General features: G+C 34.7%; 2 protein-coding genes across 2 annotated transcripts; one reads left to right on the forward strand and one right to left on the reverse strand.

The window, feature by feature from the left end:
• The first annotated feature begins 3792 nt into the window (after positions 1 to 3792).
• LOC122578176 (DExH-box ATP-dependent RNA helicase DExH15 chloroplastic) lies at positions 3793 to 13273 on the forward strand. The gene is made up of 18 exons (XM_043750080.1): positions 3793 to 4322; positions 5342 to 5517; positions 5628 to 5741; positions 5848 to 5956; positions 6038 to 6124; positions 6759 to 6877; positions 7079 to 7226; positions 7298 to 7897; positions 8309 to 8581; positions 8694 to 8900; positions 9012 to 9374; positions 9886 to 10122; positions 10773 to 10993; positions 11095 to 11194; positions 11357 to 11503; positions 11577 to 11680; positions 11858 to 12010; positions 13034 to 13273. The coding sequence occupies exons 1-16, from the start codon at positions 3813 to 3815 to the stop codon at positions 11673 to 11675; spliced, it is 3510 nt and encodes a 1169-aa protein (XP_043606015.1). The 5' UTR covers positions 3793 to 3812; the 3' UTR covers positions 11676 to 11680; positions 11858 to 12010; positions 13034 to 13273.
• Positions 13274 to 15701: 2428 nt separating this feature from the next.
• LOC122610841 lies at positions 15702 to 16406 on the reverse strand. Its single transcript, XM_043783798.1, has one exon. It carries the CDS (start codon positions 16404 to 16406, stop codon positions 15702 to 15704), a length of 705 nt encoding a protein of 234 aa, XP_043639733.1.

The raw sequence follows: 16406 nt of genomic DNA on the forward strand, positions 1-16406 counted from the left end.
CCATATTTGCCAAAGAATAAAACCCATCACGATGCATCTTCTCCGACGGCTTCTTTGACTTTGTTCAACACTACACGCCACACATACCACTATATTCGAAACCCCCTTATTAATCTCTCTAGCGACTTTATTCATCACAATCTAACTTACTCACACAAAAACAGTCGTCATTGGTGGGGCGGTTGTTATTTCGGTAAGCATCTAACAATGGTGGTTGTTACTCTGGTAACCATCGGCGGTGGTTTCTGTTTCTCTTGTAAGCGACAACGGTTGTGGCTATTGTTTTTCCGGTAAGCAGCGGTGACGGCTACTGTTTCTCCGGTAAGTGACAACGGTGGTGGCTATGGTTATAGCAGCGATACGTGGTGGTCATTGTTATTACGGTAAGCTACTATTACTTCATTCCATCAAAAGAAAAGAAGGGAGTCAGACTGGATAATTGATTAAAGGTTTCATTATAGAGAGAGTTTTTTTTTTATCAAATAGTTGAATTCCATTGGAATTGCAAACATTCCATCACTATATTAAAGGAATTACAAATTCAGTGTTTTAAGGAATTTGGTGGAAAGTTATAAATTCCAATTCCATCATTTTTCTTAACCAAACGTGATTAGGAATGGAATTCAAATTCCAATTCCTATGAATTCCAAGGAATTCCGCGAACCAAACACCCCTAAGTCTTTAAGGAAAGAGATTGGATATTTAAAAAAAAAGAAGAAGTCTAGATTATGTCATTATGTATAAATATAAATTCAATGGGTGTCCGCGCATTTCTAAGAACCCAAACCTTTTTTTATAAAAATCGATTGAAATTTTTTATTTTTTAAAATTTTTTATATGGGACCCCACTACGGCGCAGTGAGGTAAAACACACCCACTGCGGCGCAGTGGAAACCCATAGCTTAAACTGACCAAAAGCCCACTGCGGCGCAGTGGGACTTACTGAACAGGAACTTTTTTGAGAAAAATCCATTTTTCCTGCACAAAGATTTTTAACATCAAACTTCAAAACACCATTTCACATCTAAACTTTTCAAAAGCTAAACTAAACATTTTGAGACATACAAAAACATCTTTACAAAAAGATTTGCCATCCATGAACTATCAACAACAACATTGTTTCACAAGTGGGTCATCACCCATCTTGGATAATCATCTAATCATGTACATGTTTCTTCCAAAAACTTACAATTCCACCTTAACCTCAAATTTCCAGAAATGTACCAAAACACATTAACCAAAAGAACTTGTATCAAGAGCCATTAAGTACAAAAGGGATATTCTACCCAAGTTACTCATATGCCAACCTTTGAGATGACAAAAACCTTCAACTTGATCTTCACTCTAACGCTTCTTTACTCTTGCTACTACTAATTCCTATAAAAGAGTTAAACAACTAAAACGTAAGTTACGCTTAGTGGATGCATACACATATAATCATAATCATGTCGTTTCAACTTTGTGCATCAAGCACCATATAAGCCTAGCAAACTAGCCTTTTCATACAAATCAAACAACATACATTCAACTTTCAACATGGCCATGGACAATTTGGCTAGTAGAAATTTACCTACCTACTAGCTCTTGCATACAATATGACTAGTAGGAATTTACCCACATACTAGTACTCAAAATAAATCAACTAATGGGTCATAGGAATTTACCCACCTATGACCTCTAATAACAAGAACATGATTATATGTATATACATTCACCTCAATTTGGCTACTTGACATTATAAGGCTACAAGTTCAACAATTTATTCTTCAACACCTATACAAGAATAATCACATATCATCTATGAGTTCCATGACTCAACTTCTTACAAACATCTACTTGCATTCAACAACTTTAAGATTATGGTGTTTGACTACTAAACACTTTTCCAACAAATTCCAACTTCTCAAAATAAAGCTTTATTTCATAATCACTAGCCAAACACCATAAAATATGAGATTCTTACCAAGGGGGATTTTCATTAACAACAATTCTTTCAATCAATTATCCATTTATCAATCAAATTTAGTTAGGGTTTTACTTGAAAATCTCCAATAGCAAAAACCTTCAATTCTAAGGCTAAGAACCCTAAATTTTTAATAACAAATAAAACTAGGGTTATGAAAATCAATACCTCAAAGTAAGAGACAAAAGATTAGGGCTTTCAATCACAATTCTTCCCCCTTTTCTTCTTAAGAATTTCGGCCACCACCACCTCTACACAACCCTCAAATTTCAATTTCTTATTCAATTGGTGGTGATAGTTGTTATTGTTCAATGATTAAGGTTCTTTAATTTATAATTTGAAGATTCAATTGCATGTACTTTGGAAGAATTTGAGAAAATAAGATAGGTGAAAAGTATAATTTTGAAGTGGGAATTATGAGTCATAAGGATGAATTGGCTGGCTTATTTCCTGATAGCCACGTCCCATTCTAATTTTTGTGGGTAAAATACCCCGCTAGCCACTAAAGTTCCAACTAAATTAACCCCTTATCTCAAAACAAAATACTAGGAAATTAATTTAATGTCAAAACTATGAAAATGGTTAATTTTCTATTACCTTAAAATATTGGGGTGTTACAGCATTGCAGCGACAAAAATAGACAATGCTTAAAGTGTTGTGACAATGTTAATTTCAAATCAAATACTTAATCGGAACTTTTATTTGTATGATACTTTTTGATAGTAACAAAAAAATATTTAACGAACAAAGAAAATTTTAATAAAGTCTGAAACTTTTGTAGGGGTATTTTAGTCACAGTTTATAAAATGCAAATACGGATGTATTAAGATGGAGGGTAAATTAGACATATTGAGTTCTTAAAAGTTTAAGGAGGGGGAGTCAGTTTTATTTATAATGGAGTATAGATAGATAATGAATATAAGATAATTGCAAATATATAATTAATAACTAAAATTAAGACATATTCATTCATTCTTAACAATTGGTAGATAATAAAAAAAATGAAAATTATTATAACTTTTTAATTCTTAATTTTATTTTCGCATAGTACAAAATAAGAGGAGTTTTTCATATTTTCTTTGTCTCATTTACATTTCATTGTATCAAACACCTTGATCATTTGTAATTGTTCATCCCTTTCATCTATATTTTTTCCTATCACATTAGCATCACCTTCTCACATTTTTAACCTTCAAATTTAATAACCTTATATGTGGCAACATCACCCATTAGTTAATGAAAACATGACTAGATGTTTAATGGGATAAGAATTGGATATTGTTTAAGATAAAATTAAAAACAAAAAAACCTCTTGAAAGCAACTGTAAGTACGTTAGCATCAATTCCTTGTAAATATTATATGAACTACAACATAAAATTATAAGATAGTCATATATATTTACAAATATTGGTATGTGTATACAACAAAATTTAAAGACCTCATTTAGTTTATAAATGAAAAAGTTAAATAAAATGAAAAATAAAAGATGAAAAAACATATAAATCACGTAGTAGTATACTCATATTTGACTAGTGAAGTATACCAATTTATCAGACCAAAAATAAAAATTACAATAATGTAACATTTTTTTGAACAAAAGGAACTGATTTTTCATGTTAAAAATAGCATTTTGACGATTTGACTTAAAAAAATCTAAAGGAAACGATAAGCTACAACGTCCCACTTCCAATTTCGGGCCTAAAAGCACATTCCGTACCCGGCTCATTTTAAAGTTTTTGACTCATTTTCTTCTTACACCAACAAAATTCCAAAACGACATCGTTTAATGACCATAACCATAAACCACAAAACCCAATCTGATATTTTTCTGTGTCTCTATCTCCCGCCATGAATACACTCTCTTCTCTCTTTATCCCCTCCCAAATCGTCCTTCATTTTCAAAACCCTAATTATAATACTAATAATAACACTTTCTATTTCAAATTCACAAATTTAAAACCTTTACATTTCCTAAATAATCGGAACCGCCAATTTCAAATCAGCTACAAGCTAAACAAGTCAGATTCGGGAGCTGGCAATACGTCGTCGTCTCAGGTATCGTCGGATACTGATTACGAAGACGAAGATGAGGATGAAGATGATGAAGAAGAAGTGGCGGAGGAGTATGAAACAGTTTCTGTTGATGGTGGTGAATTTAGCGACGGAATTGATGAAGAAGAAGAAGAAGATTATAATGATGGAAATGTGGTATTGGGTGAAGAAAGTAAGTCGAAATTCGAAGAGTTTAAGTGGCAAAGGATAGAGAGGATAAGGAAAGATGTCAGAGAGTTTGGTGATGGGATTATTGATGTTGATGAACTTTCTTCTGTTTATAACTTTCGAATCGATAAATTTCAGGTACTTTGATTATAATACACACACTTATATATATATATATTGTTTGTAGGTTAGTTTTAATTAAATGATGATGAGAGTATTAAGTAGTTCACTAGTACATTGAATAGTGATTTAGAATAGATGTAGTATTAAGTAGTTTGAGGATCATAAGTTTATCAATGTATATCTGTTTCGTCAATGTTTTGGTATGAAAAATAATAGAAATGATGTAATTAGGATATAATATTAGGGGTGAGAGCAAACAAACAATGAAGCAACGTCTAAGTTATGGTATTTTGAACGACATGGTTGTCGGTTTGGTTGTGAAGAGGCCTACAAAAGCGGACCTTGTTAACTGAATAGATCCAAATAGCTTTCGGCAAGAAAATTTAAAATGTATTGGATGTTTACAAATAATTAGCAAGGGTGAAGGTATGTAAAAGCTTTTGGCGTTTCAAAGGGTGGTGTTGAATTGAGTGATTCCCATTTATAAAGCTATAATTTGCCTATTTTTTTTTACGGTTTTCCCTCATTTTATTTTTCAAGTTTAGCCAATGGTTAACTGATAACATAATAACTGATTAATGATAACGGGTTCAACCGATTGGTTAAGGTCTACAAATTAACCAAGTGACAGTTTTAGCCCATAACTGAACCTGCTCAGCCTCCATTGCAGGTTGCATCACATCCAAATACATTACACACTTGTTAGTGATGATCTATTATGCTTGTTATGTGCTTGTTATATAGGCAGTTATATGAAATTTTTACCAGTTATTTCATACAAGATCACTTGTACAAATCTCAGAGAGATAAAAAGTTTAGCTAATGAATCAGCAAGTAAATATATAATTCACTTGTAACTTACTATCTTCTGTGATCAACTTGTTTCTTAAATTTTTTTTTTCTGGATTAATCAAAGGGGAAGACTTTCATCCATAGTCTGTTTATGCCAACTCATATGTTTTAGACCTCCTAGAGTAAAAATAAATCATGTGATCTTGCTTGCGGTTTTATCTAATAAGACTGATTTTGTGCAGCGGTCAGCAATTCAAGCTTTTCTGAGAGGTTCTTCTGTAGTAGTTTCTGCGCCTACAAGTGCAGGTAAAACTTTGATTGCTGAAGCTGCAGCTGTTGCTACTGTAGCTAGAGGAAGGAGACTGTTCTATACCACTCCTCTTAAGGCATTGTCTAATCAGAAATTCCGAGAGTTTTGGTATTAACCATTCCTACATCTAAGTAAATGATACAACTTATATATGAAGGAAAAAGTTTTCTTAATGTCATTTTTGTTAGCTATTTGATATCTTCACCTTGCTTTTACAGTGATGCTTTTGGAGAAGACAATGTTGGTCTTCTCACCGGAGATTCTGCCGTCAATAGAGATGCTCAGGTTCTAATCATGACCACTGAGATTCTCCGAAACATGTTATATCAGAGGTGTGTATGGTGTAAGTTCTTCATACATGTCTATTGTTATGTCTTGGAATCAAGGGCCCAACCAGGTCTGCAAGTTACCGATATGATCTTTGCTTTTTGGACGCAGTGTTGGAACAATGTCATCAGAAAGTGGACTTTTCCATGTTGATGTGATTGTTTTAGATGAAGTACATTATCTTAGTGACATATCTCGGGGTACTGTCTGGGAAGAGATTGTGCGTGCTTTTCTTGTCCTAATTGTGTAACAGGTAGCAATTATTAGATGTGGTTTAACTGTATGTGCACATTTTTTACAGGTCATTTATTGTCCAAAAGAAGTTCAACTAATATGCTTGTCAGCAACAGTAGCAAACCCAGATGAGTTATGTGGTTGGATCAATCAGGTATATTGCTTTTCTAATGTTAACATAACTGAACATGTACTATTTATATCCCTGGGGGTGTTTAGATGTGTGTTTTCAAAGTGATTATGTAGTTTAGTAGAACAGTATCAGATAATTAGCTGCTAGCTAATTGAGTGTTGGAGATAATGTTTGGAATTTGGATGTGATTTTGCTATTTGAAGTTTTAACAATCAGATGTTTGAGTGTTTGACAATTTTTGGTTATTGGGATAAACGATAGATGTCTTGGGAAATCTGACTAGAACTCTTACAAATTAGGCTACAATAAATAGGTAAGTAGCTCTATATTGCTAATAGATATGCAATTTTTGTTGCACCTGTTATGAAACTAACTAGTAATCGAAACTGATTATTTGACCACTAATTAATCGGATTATCAGAAGCATAATTTGTTTATATGGGCATTGAGAACTGGATATTAAAATCCCCTACTGGGTGGTTCATTGTTGTTTATGATGGTATTAGTGTTTATTTGTTGCAGCCCTAAGTTGTTTGGTCACATCCTTCTGCACATAAGAACAACTTTCACACAAACATAAGACACATTTTTTTTACTTTATTTGACTCGGTAACTTTGCAACTAGCCTATTAAACATTACAATTGTGTATTATAGATTCATGGCAAAACAGAGCTGGTAACATCGACAAAACGTCCAGTTCCTTTGACATGGCATCTTTCTACCAGAACAGCTTTGCTTCCCCTTCTCAATGAGACAGGAACCAGCATGAATAGGTTAACACTGCAACCCATTTAGTTATCAAACGTTTCCTCAACAATGCATGCTCTACTTTCAATGCATGTACACATGTATAGAAAAAGAAAAACAGTCTTTTTTTGGCGTTTAGAAAGCAATGAAAAAGAAGATTACTTATGCTCTCTTAAATTTATTATTTTATATCTGACGATTGGATGATTTTTGATCATCTGGAACAGGAAGCTATCAACCAACTATCTGCAACTTAATTCTATGGGAGCCAAGTCATATGAGGACGAGAGGCCTAGAAGAAGAAACTCAAGAAAGCTTGAGAGTGATACATTGTCTCCATCAAAGAATGACAGAAACAACATTAAACGATCACAAGTACAAATTCACTTCTCATGGGTTATGGACTTTGTTATATTTTTTGAGTTAATAGTTTTATAAAATTTCAGGTTCCTCAAGTTATAGATACTGTATGGCAACTCAAGACAAGGGACATGCTGCCCGCAGTTTGGTTCATTTTTAGTAGAAAAGGATGTGATGTGGCAGTTCAATATATCGAAGACTGCAAACTATTAGATGAGTGTGAGATGAGTGAAATTGATCTGGCATTGAAAAGGTTTCGAATTAAGTATCCTGATGCTGTTAGGGAATCAGCTGTAAAAGGGATACTCCGAGGGGTTGCAGCTCACCATGCTGGTTGTTTACCGCTTTGGAAATCTTTCATAGAAGAGTTGTTTCAAAGAGGACTTGTTAAAGTTGTTTTTGCTACTGAAACACTTGCTGCTGGAATCAACATGCCTGCACGGACAGCTGTGATTTCGTCACTTAGCAAGAGGAGTGAAAGTGGACGCATTAACTTAACTACAAATGAGCTGCTTCAAATGGCTGGCCGGGCTGGACGTAGAGGCATAGATAAAAAGGGTCATGCTGTTGTTGTTCAAAATCCTTATGAAGGTGCTGAAGAATGTTGCAAAATTCTTTTTTCTGGGTTACAACCCCTAGTTTCACAATTTACTGCATCATATGGGATGGTTCTGAATCTTCTTGCGGTATGTATGTGAAAGTGTATATTGTATTTTGATGACAGGCAAAACCAGATTTGGCAATTTCAATCCATTTACTTATGAATTGATGGGTTATGTTCTATCCCGACCTTGTGAAATGGTTCATAGAGTTTAGAATAGGTTAAAGGGACATATGGGTGGAAGTAATCCAATATCTACTTTTAATGCTTACAGTTTATTTTAAGCTTTAGACTACTTTTGACTGTAACAAAAGTGTTTTGAATCGCAATTAACTCATTGACTTTACAAAGAGATTGGGAAAAAAAAGAGTTTGAGGGTCAATTAAACCCAGACTGTTCCAAAGTGAACCCAATTTGATTCGTTGTGCAACCCACTGAGCGGCTCATTTTGCTATCTCTAGTGACTGAATCACTTGTCAAAATTTGTGCTACACAGGGTGCAAAAGTTAGACTTAATGAAGGAGATAGTATGGAAGTATCTCGAGCTGGACGTACCCTAGAAGAAGCAAGGAAATTGGTTGAACAAAGTTTTGGCAATTATGTAGGGAGTAATGTGATGATTGCTGCACAAGAGGAGCTTAACAATATACAAAATGAGATTAAAGTTTTGACTTTTGAAATTAGTGATGAAGCGATTGACATAAAGAGCAAAAATATATTATCAAAATCGGCATACAAAGAAATGGCAGATTTGCAGGAAGAACTAAGAGTAATGTTCTCTTATTGTCATTAAATTCTGGTTTATTACTATTAAAGAGTATAGAGTTTTTTTTTTGAATATTTCTTCATTAATCGTTGTGGACAATTGGTTTCTTTTTTAGGCAGAAAAACGTATTCGAACAGAGCTGCGTAGAAGAATGGAAATGGAGAGGATGTCTTCCTTGAGACCATTGTTGCAAAACTTGGAAGATGGGCATTTACCTTTTATGTGCTTGCAGTATCATGATAGTGCTGGAGTTAAACATTTAGTCCCTGCTGTATATATGAGTGATGTTGATTCCATGAATGGTTCCAAATTAAAAAATATGGTAGGTGTTCTTGCATCTGCCTTTTTTATGCATCAGAATTTATTTTAATCCATATGTTAAGGTTTTTATTTCATTACCACATTCTGAATGTCATTGGTTTGCTACATGCAGGTTACTGAAAATGATTCTTTTGCTCTTAAAGTAACTTTGGAAGGTGATGACAGCAACCTAGCAAGCCAACTTTATACAAAACCATGTTACTACGTGGCTCTTGGTTCAGATAACACTTGGTATCTTTTCACTGAGAGGTGTATCAAGACAGTGTACAGAACAGGTTTTCCTAATGTTGCTTTGACTAAGGGTGACGCTTTACCTCGAGAAATAATGACTGTTCTTCTTGAAAAGGAGGAAATGCAGTGGCAGAAGCTTAGTCAATCTGAACTTGGAGGTATATGGTCCATGGAAGGGTCTCTAGAAACATGGTCCTGGAGTTTGAATGTGCCAGTTTTAAGTAGTCTTCCTGAGGATAATGAGGTAATCAGCCTGGTTTTTGTTTGTGTTAGTATGTTAAACAGTATGATGCTACATAAGTATTGATAAAACGCTGCATTAAGAGATAGGGCGTGATTAGAATTTGGATTCGCAATGTGAAAGAGAGTATGCGATATTAAATGCTCATAATCAGATGATCAACTCTATTTTAATGAGCCATAAAAGGTAGTGTTTGAATGTGCTGTTATTGTTTAAAGTTGTGATGATGAGATAATAAGATGTTTGAATGGTTGACAAATGCTTATTGTTATTTAACTTATAGATAGTGTTTGAATTGCGTGTTTATTGCTTGAAGTTGTAATAATTAAGAAAAAAGATGTTTGAATGTTTGGCCAATACTTACCATTATATAGATGAATAGAAAAAAGGAAATGAGATTGAAAGTTTTTAAGATTGGTTAAAAAAATGGGTAAATAATGTAAGTCATAGCATCATGCAACTATGCAAGAATTATTGGTCCGCGTGTGAATCTTCTATTTTCCTTGTTGCCTAGGTTGTGCAATATTCACAGGCGTACTATGATGCAGTAGAATCTTACAAGAATCAACGGAATAAAGTTTCTCATTTGAAGAAAAAAATAGCCAGGACAGAAGGCTTCAAAGAATATAAAAAGATAGTGGATGTGGCTAGGTTCACTGAAGAAAAGATCCGGCGCCTGAAAGCTAGGTCAAGTCGTTTGATGACTCGTTTAGAGCAGATTGAACCATCTGGCTGGAAGGAGTTTCTGCAGGTAATCTTAACTTGATGATTTCTTGTTGTTACTGTTATTATTGTAATTAGCCCGAGCACTCTCTGCCCAAAATCATTAAAAGTTACATATTCAACCTGTTCGGTGCAAGTATTGGGTAACTTTGGGCAAGGTCTCTAAATGGTTTAGTGGCAAGGAGGTCTCTTTTCTCACAAGAGGTTAGGGGTTTGAGTCCTACCCTAGGGATATTTTGGGTGGCCACAGGTATATAATTTCCACCTATGGTGGGCCTGGGTGAGTTTTCCCCTCCAGATCTCTACTTAGGTTTCTTATCGAGGGGTTTAAATTGGGCAACGAAATATTACCCAACGGGCTGTGTGGCATGAACTAGGTTCAGAGGTTGGTTAAACGGTGGTTTTCTTTAGAAATAAATTGCTAAATCAATACATAAAGTTCATATTATAGTTATTATCATTTGACCATAAACTCAAATGTTGAATGTTTAGAATAAATAAGAATATTTTTTATTTATGTTTATAATATCTGATTGCTCATGAAACTTTAATAAACGTGAGGGAGATGAGAACTGACAGGTTAACTTGGTCATTCGACCCGTTGTACCCATATTTCGAAATTACCAGCTGATCTGAAACCTATTTTGACACATAACCCAACCTGTTTACGCATGCCAGGTGAGCAGTGTGATACATGAAATAAGGGCATTGGATATCAATACACATGTGATATTTCCTCTTGGTGAAACCGCTGCTGCTCTTCGAGGGGAGAACGAGCTGTGGATTGCAATGGTTCTTCGAAATAAAGTTTTACTAGATCTTAAACCTCCACAGTTAGCTGCTGTTTGTGGAAGCATTGTTTCTGAAGGAATCAAGGTCAGACCTTCCAAAAATAACAGGTATGACCTATCTATTTTACACTCTGGTTCAGTGGTTTATTTGATTTTAAGTGTGCAAGCCTGTAAAATGTTTTCTGTTGCTTGTAATTTTCTTCTTGCAGTTATATATATGAACCTTCTACCACTGTCTTAGAAGTCATCAACTTTTTGGATGACCAAAGAAGATCTCTTTTACAACTTCAAGAAAAGCATGATGTGAAGGTTAGTCCATTAGATGAGCTATATATAACCTGTACAGGAGCACCTACTTATTATGGTTATATAGAGAGTAGAGTGTGAGAGTTATTTCTGCTGTTACTGACATTAATAGACCATGTGAATAACTTGTCAAGTGTATGACGTTGCATGTTTATGCTATATCAGATACCTTGCTGTTTGGATAGCCAGTTTTCTGGCATGGTGGAAGCCTGGGCTTCTGGTTTGACATGGCGGGAAATAATGATGGATTGTGCAATGGATGAAGGAGATTTAGCACGCCTGTTACGAAGAACGTTAGATATTTTAGCACAGGTACATGTTTCTATTTATGTCTCTCTTCCTAGTTTCTCTACCTTTTCTAACATGTTTTTTGTGGGAAATTTAGATTCCTAAGTTGCCTGATATTGACCCTCAATTACAAAGAAACGCAACAGCTGCATTCAATGTGATGGATCGTCCACCGATAAGTGAACTTGCAGGATGAAATTTGTAAGTCTGTCAATGATAACTTCAGTTTTTTTTTTCTGTTTCATTCTGATAATACATTATCTGGAAGAGTTAGCATTAAGTTCATGAAGTGAATATGATGATCAGTTGAAATATCAATAGTGTGTATCTAATTACCATCCATTTATATAATCTCTATGTTTAATTTACAAAATGTAGATGCTTTTAACTCAGTTCGGAATCATCGTATTAGTAAGCGTATGTGATGGATCTAAATATATATTACCACATGGAATCAGTGGTTAGTGGATGCTCTGGGCCTCCGGCGATAAACTGAAGTACTTGAATCCGGAGCTGCTGAATTAATTACAGGTAATGTGCTTCTTTTTTTCATATAAAGTGTTTCTAAGCCATACATTATATTAACCCTCCATTTCAATCTGATGTTTGTGTCAAACAGATTGTTTTTGAAGTTCAAAGTAAATATTTTTTATTTTGTTTTTATTGAATAGTTTATACCTAACACTATGCTTTCTTACAAATAATCATGGTGGCGAGTTGTTGGGATCACGTCTTTACTAATCTCCGCATATGACTTTGGATGTTGAAGTAGGGCCTCTTCTTTTATTGACATGGCTCTATAACTAAGAACTTTTACTGGCCCAAATTCCTGAGCTGTCCTTAGTTTGTGGTCATATGTAGTAATGCCATCTTTTACAATCTCCAAAATGCACTTCTAAGAGTGCTTGTAACACTTGCACCAAAAAAAGTTGCTTCAGCTAATCACTTTGAACCACTTTTAAGCCAAAATAATTACTGATATTTACTAACTGAAAAGAAAAGCTTTGCACCCAAACACTTGCCGCGGCATATACCAAGCTGAAGCCTTCTATGCCTGTCACCCTCCAGTCTGGAAATAGGCACCATGCTGAAACCGGGCTTGGTGTATACCACACTGAAAAAGGCCTCCTATCGTTACTATTAGTGTTTTAGTTAGAGCGGCAGATTTAGGCCCCCTATTCATGCATATTATATCTTACGATCCAGAAGTTCGCTTCTAGCCATTGCAACTAATCCCACATCCCAAAGTATTACTGTAATTATTAGTCTATGTTACGGCTGATTACGACGTGATACAGGCTTGGGTACCAATTTCTTTCTTCCATTCCCAACGGCCTTCCTAATCATTTGATATAGTTCGCTTATCTGAAAGTCACTTTTTTAATATCTTTCATTATCTCTCTGATTTATGATTACTTGAGCTTACAATTATTTATTCCGTCTTGTAGTCTCGTACTATCTTGACAATTCTATTCAATTATACATTCCAAAATACCCTTGTTGATGTGGCTAATCTATGAGACATATTTTCTGTTGGCTACAAATCTGTTCCAGGAGGAAGCACAAGAAAGAAGCTTCAGAGTGAGAGAAGGATAAACCAAAACTTCGAAGAGGAGCTTTGAGACAAAAATGGCAGGTGATTGTAGCATCTGTAATTAAATGTGTATCATATAGACTTATCGTGGTCCGTAATCCATTGCATTATGAAATGAAATTCATTAAACCTTGCGCTTCTCAAATAAATTCGTTGATCTATATTTTGTTTTATACAAAGCTCAGTTTTTTCCGGTTTCATATTCTGAATTCATATCCATGTTTAGGTCTCAAGATTTTGCTTTACTCTTGCATCGGTGTCCATCTTTGGTGCAGGTTTTACACTTATTTTTTTTATCACATAAATAAAATGTGACAACAAAATGAAATATAGATTGACCATACGTAATGATTCTCTGTATCTCGTCAAAGTTGTGGATGAATGCTACGGGGTAATAATCAATTTAAAATCACGTGTGTGGATTCTTAGTTGGGATAATGACATGTGGATGTAGTGAACTATGATAAAATGTCTATGTTATGTATTGGTCTAATCGGGGGTCTATGTAATGTAACGAACTTACCAAAACTGTCTAAGTGATGCATGTTACCGAGTAATCTATAGGTAGCCGGTTACCATCCATTTTTTAAAACTTGGGATAATGACTTGTGAATGTAGTGAACTATGACAAAATGTCTATGTTATGTATTGATTTAATCGGGGGTTTATGTTATGTAACGAACTTACCAAAACTGTATAAGTGATGCATGTTATTTATTGTTTCCAATTCCTCCTGAGTATTTGAGAACTGGTATATATTTTCTTGTTTCCATTTAGTTATTTATTAATATTCCGAAAAGAGAAATGATGAATTATGAGGTCAAGGAGATTTGATCTTTTCAGCTTTACTCTTGTAATGCATTCTTCTAAGTTTGCTGTTTTGTTGTTTTAACTAAAATCTAGCAATTAGTTATTCTTTCTCATTTAAATTCTAAGTTATGCCTCAAGAAGCCATGTAAGAATACGTTCTCTAGTCTCTCATTGTTTGTTTGTGTGGGTTGTATATATGTACCCGATTTGTGTGTGTCAATGTGTATATGTTTGAGAATATATGTAATGATTCGTTTCAGGCTCTTGACCTATAAGGGATCGTAATCTTCAAATGCGATTTTAATTTTTGAGATCTTTGATTTTTTGGTATATGATTGTGTTAGGGTTGATCGGAAAAATAGGGAGGTAGGTGACGGCCGGAAGAACCGAAGGTGTTTACAGTTTTTATATAATTACATAACTTATATACATATATGTTTCCATAACTTATATTTATTTATATATGTTAAATAAATAAATTAATTATTAAGATTAAAAAATAAAGAGAAAAAATTGATGACCGGCTTTAGCCTCTAACATGCATCACTTAGACAGTTTTGGTAAGTTCGTTACATAACAAAGACCCCCCGATTAGATCAATACATAACATAGACATTTTGTCATAGTTCACTACATTCACAGGTCATTATCCCTTCTTAGTTTGGGATCATCTTATGGGTTATGACTTGTGACAATATCTTTCGGTTAATAAAAATTATTTTATGTGCACTCAATAATCTTCAATATGTTTGTATTATGCTCGTTATATATTAAACATTTCTATAAACAAAAATTAATAAAAAAGGTTTTTTATTAGTTACGGATTTTACTTTTTTTTAAACGATAATATAATATTAAAATTTAAGGCCTCCAACAAAGTACTAAAGGCCAAAGAGTACAATAAGAGATACAACTACAACACGGGAATGCAAAACACTAAGTAACAAGAATTGGATTCTTTAGCCAATCCGACCATGAAATACGATTCTTTTTACACCAACTTGAATACCAATTATAGGAATGAGCAATGATAGAGTCGAAAAGATATTCCTTACGATTGTTCCCAGAAGAGAAATTTGTCTCGTTACGATACTTCCAAATAAACCATCAAACACAATAAACAATGGTCTTGATGATCCGTTTCTTTTCCACTGAAATACGCATGCTGTCAAAAGAAGTTGGAATAGCAGCAGGGTCTTGCATAATAAAAGGGGAAATTTGAAGCCATTTGGAAGTCAGATTCCAAATTCTAGAAGTAATACTACATGTCCCAAAGATATGGTCCCCATCTTCTACCTGATTAAAACACAATGGACATAATGTTGACGGGACATCAACACCTTTATTAGCCAAGTTCATTCGAGTCGGAAGTCTATTTAAAAGAACTCTCCAAACGTGGATGTTAACCTTCCGAGGGACAAATCTATTCCATCTAGTAGCGACAAGCATATTAGGAAGTATGGCATTATCTATCGTCTTACGCACACCTTTCACTGTGAAGTCATTCATAGTTGAAGTCGAGAACACCCAAGAATCAGATTCGTTGTTAAGATCCAGGTTTTGCAAACAATCACAAAGCATATTCAGCTCAACCGATTCCACCCCACCCCTTACATCTCTTCTCCATTGTGGCACAAAAATATTATCCTTCCAACGCTCCATAATAAAAACTTTTTTTTATTAAGCTCTAAACTATAAAGACGCGGAAATCTCAAAGCCAAAGTAGCATTACCATTCCACACATCAAGTCAAAATAGGGTGTTGTCACGTTTGCCAATTTTTTTGGAGATGCCATGTAAGGGAATAATACTAGAACGATCAAGCTAGTTCAGAAGCAAGCCTCATTGATGACGTGCCACGTACCAGATTAGTGAAACCCGGTTTCACCCAATCCGAAAAAGAGTCTGGGCTATGTATATTGTTCACAACGGAGACCCAAAGAGCATTAGGGTTAGTCACGTACCTCCATCTCCATTTGAGAAGTAAACCACGATTGAGGGCATGCAAAGAACCAATATTAAGGCCACCGTGCACCTTGCTAGCCATAACAATGTTCCAGCTAATCCAATGCATTTTCCAGAAAAAATTAGCACGCAAACCTTCAAGTTTCTTTGTAACGGTAACTGGAAGGCGAAATAAGGACATAAAATAAGTTCCAACGGCGCCAAGAACTGAAGTTATCAACGTAGAACGCCCACCAATAGAGAGTAGATTAGCTTTCCATCTTGATAATCTCTTATTAAATTTATCAATAACCGGAAGCCAAGACTCCATTCTTCTCATATATATTAGCACCAATCGGGACACCAATTGATACGTGAATGGAAAAACACCTCGGCCACATCCCATAATTCTAGCAAAATAATCGGCTTGCACACCATTTACACCAATCCCATACAACTTAGATTTCTGAAAATTGATTCTCAAACCAGAAGAAAGGTAGAAGCAGGTGAAGATGGTTTTGACATTAATTAGATTTTCTTCCGACCAATCTGCTAGAAAAATAACATCATCAGCATACAT

The sequence above is a fragment of the Erigeron canadensis genome, chromosome 8, assembly GCF_010389155.1.
Source record: "Erigeron canadensis isolate Cc75 chromosome 8, C_canadensis_v1, whole genome shotgun sequence".
NCBI lineage: Eukaryota > Viridiplantae > Streptophyta > Magnoliopsida > Asterales > Asteraceae > Erigeron > Erigeron canadensis.

Excerpts from the sequence above, each read along its gene's own strand:
- LOC122578176 (XM_043750080.1), top strand. The coding sequence starts at position 3,813 with ATGAATACACTCTCTTCTCTCTTTATCCCCTCCCAAATCGTCCTTCAT. Across the intron at positions 4,323-5,341 it reads TTCGAATCGATAAATTTCAG|CGGTCAGCAATTCAAGCTTT; the intron begins GTACTTTGATTA and ends GATTTTGTGCAG. Across the intron at positions 8,901-9,011 it reads GTTCCAAATTAAAAAATATG|GTTACTGAAAATGATTCTTT; the intron begins GTAGGTGTTCTT and ends TGCTACATGCAG.
- LOC122610841 (XM_043783798.1), bottom strand. The coding sequence starts at position 16,406 with ATGTATGCTGATGATGTTATTTTTCTAGCAGATTGGTCGGAAGAAAAT.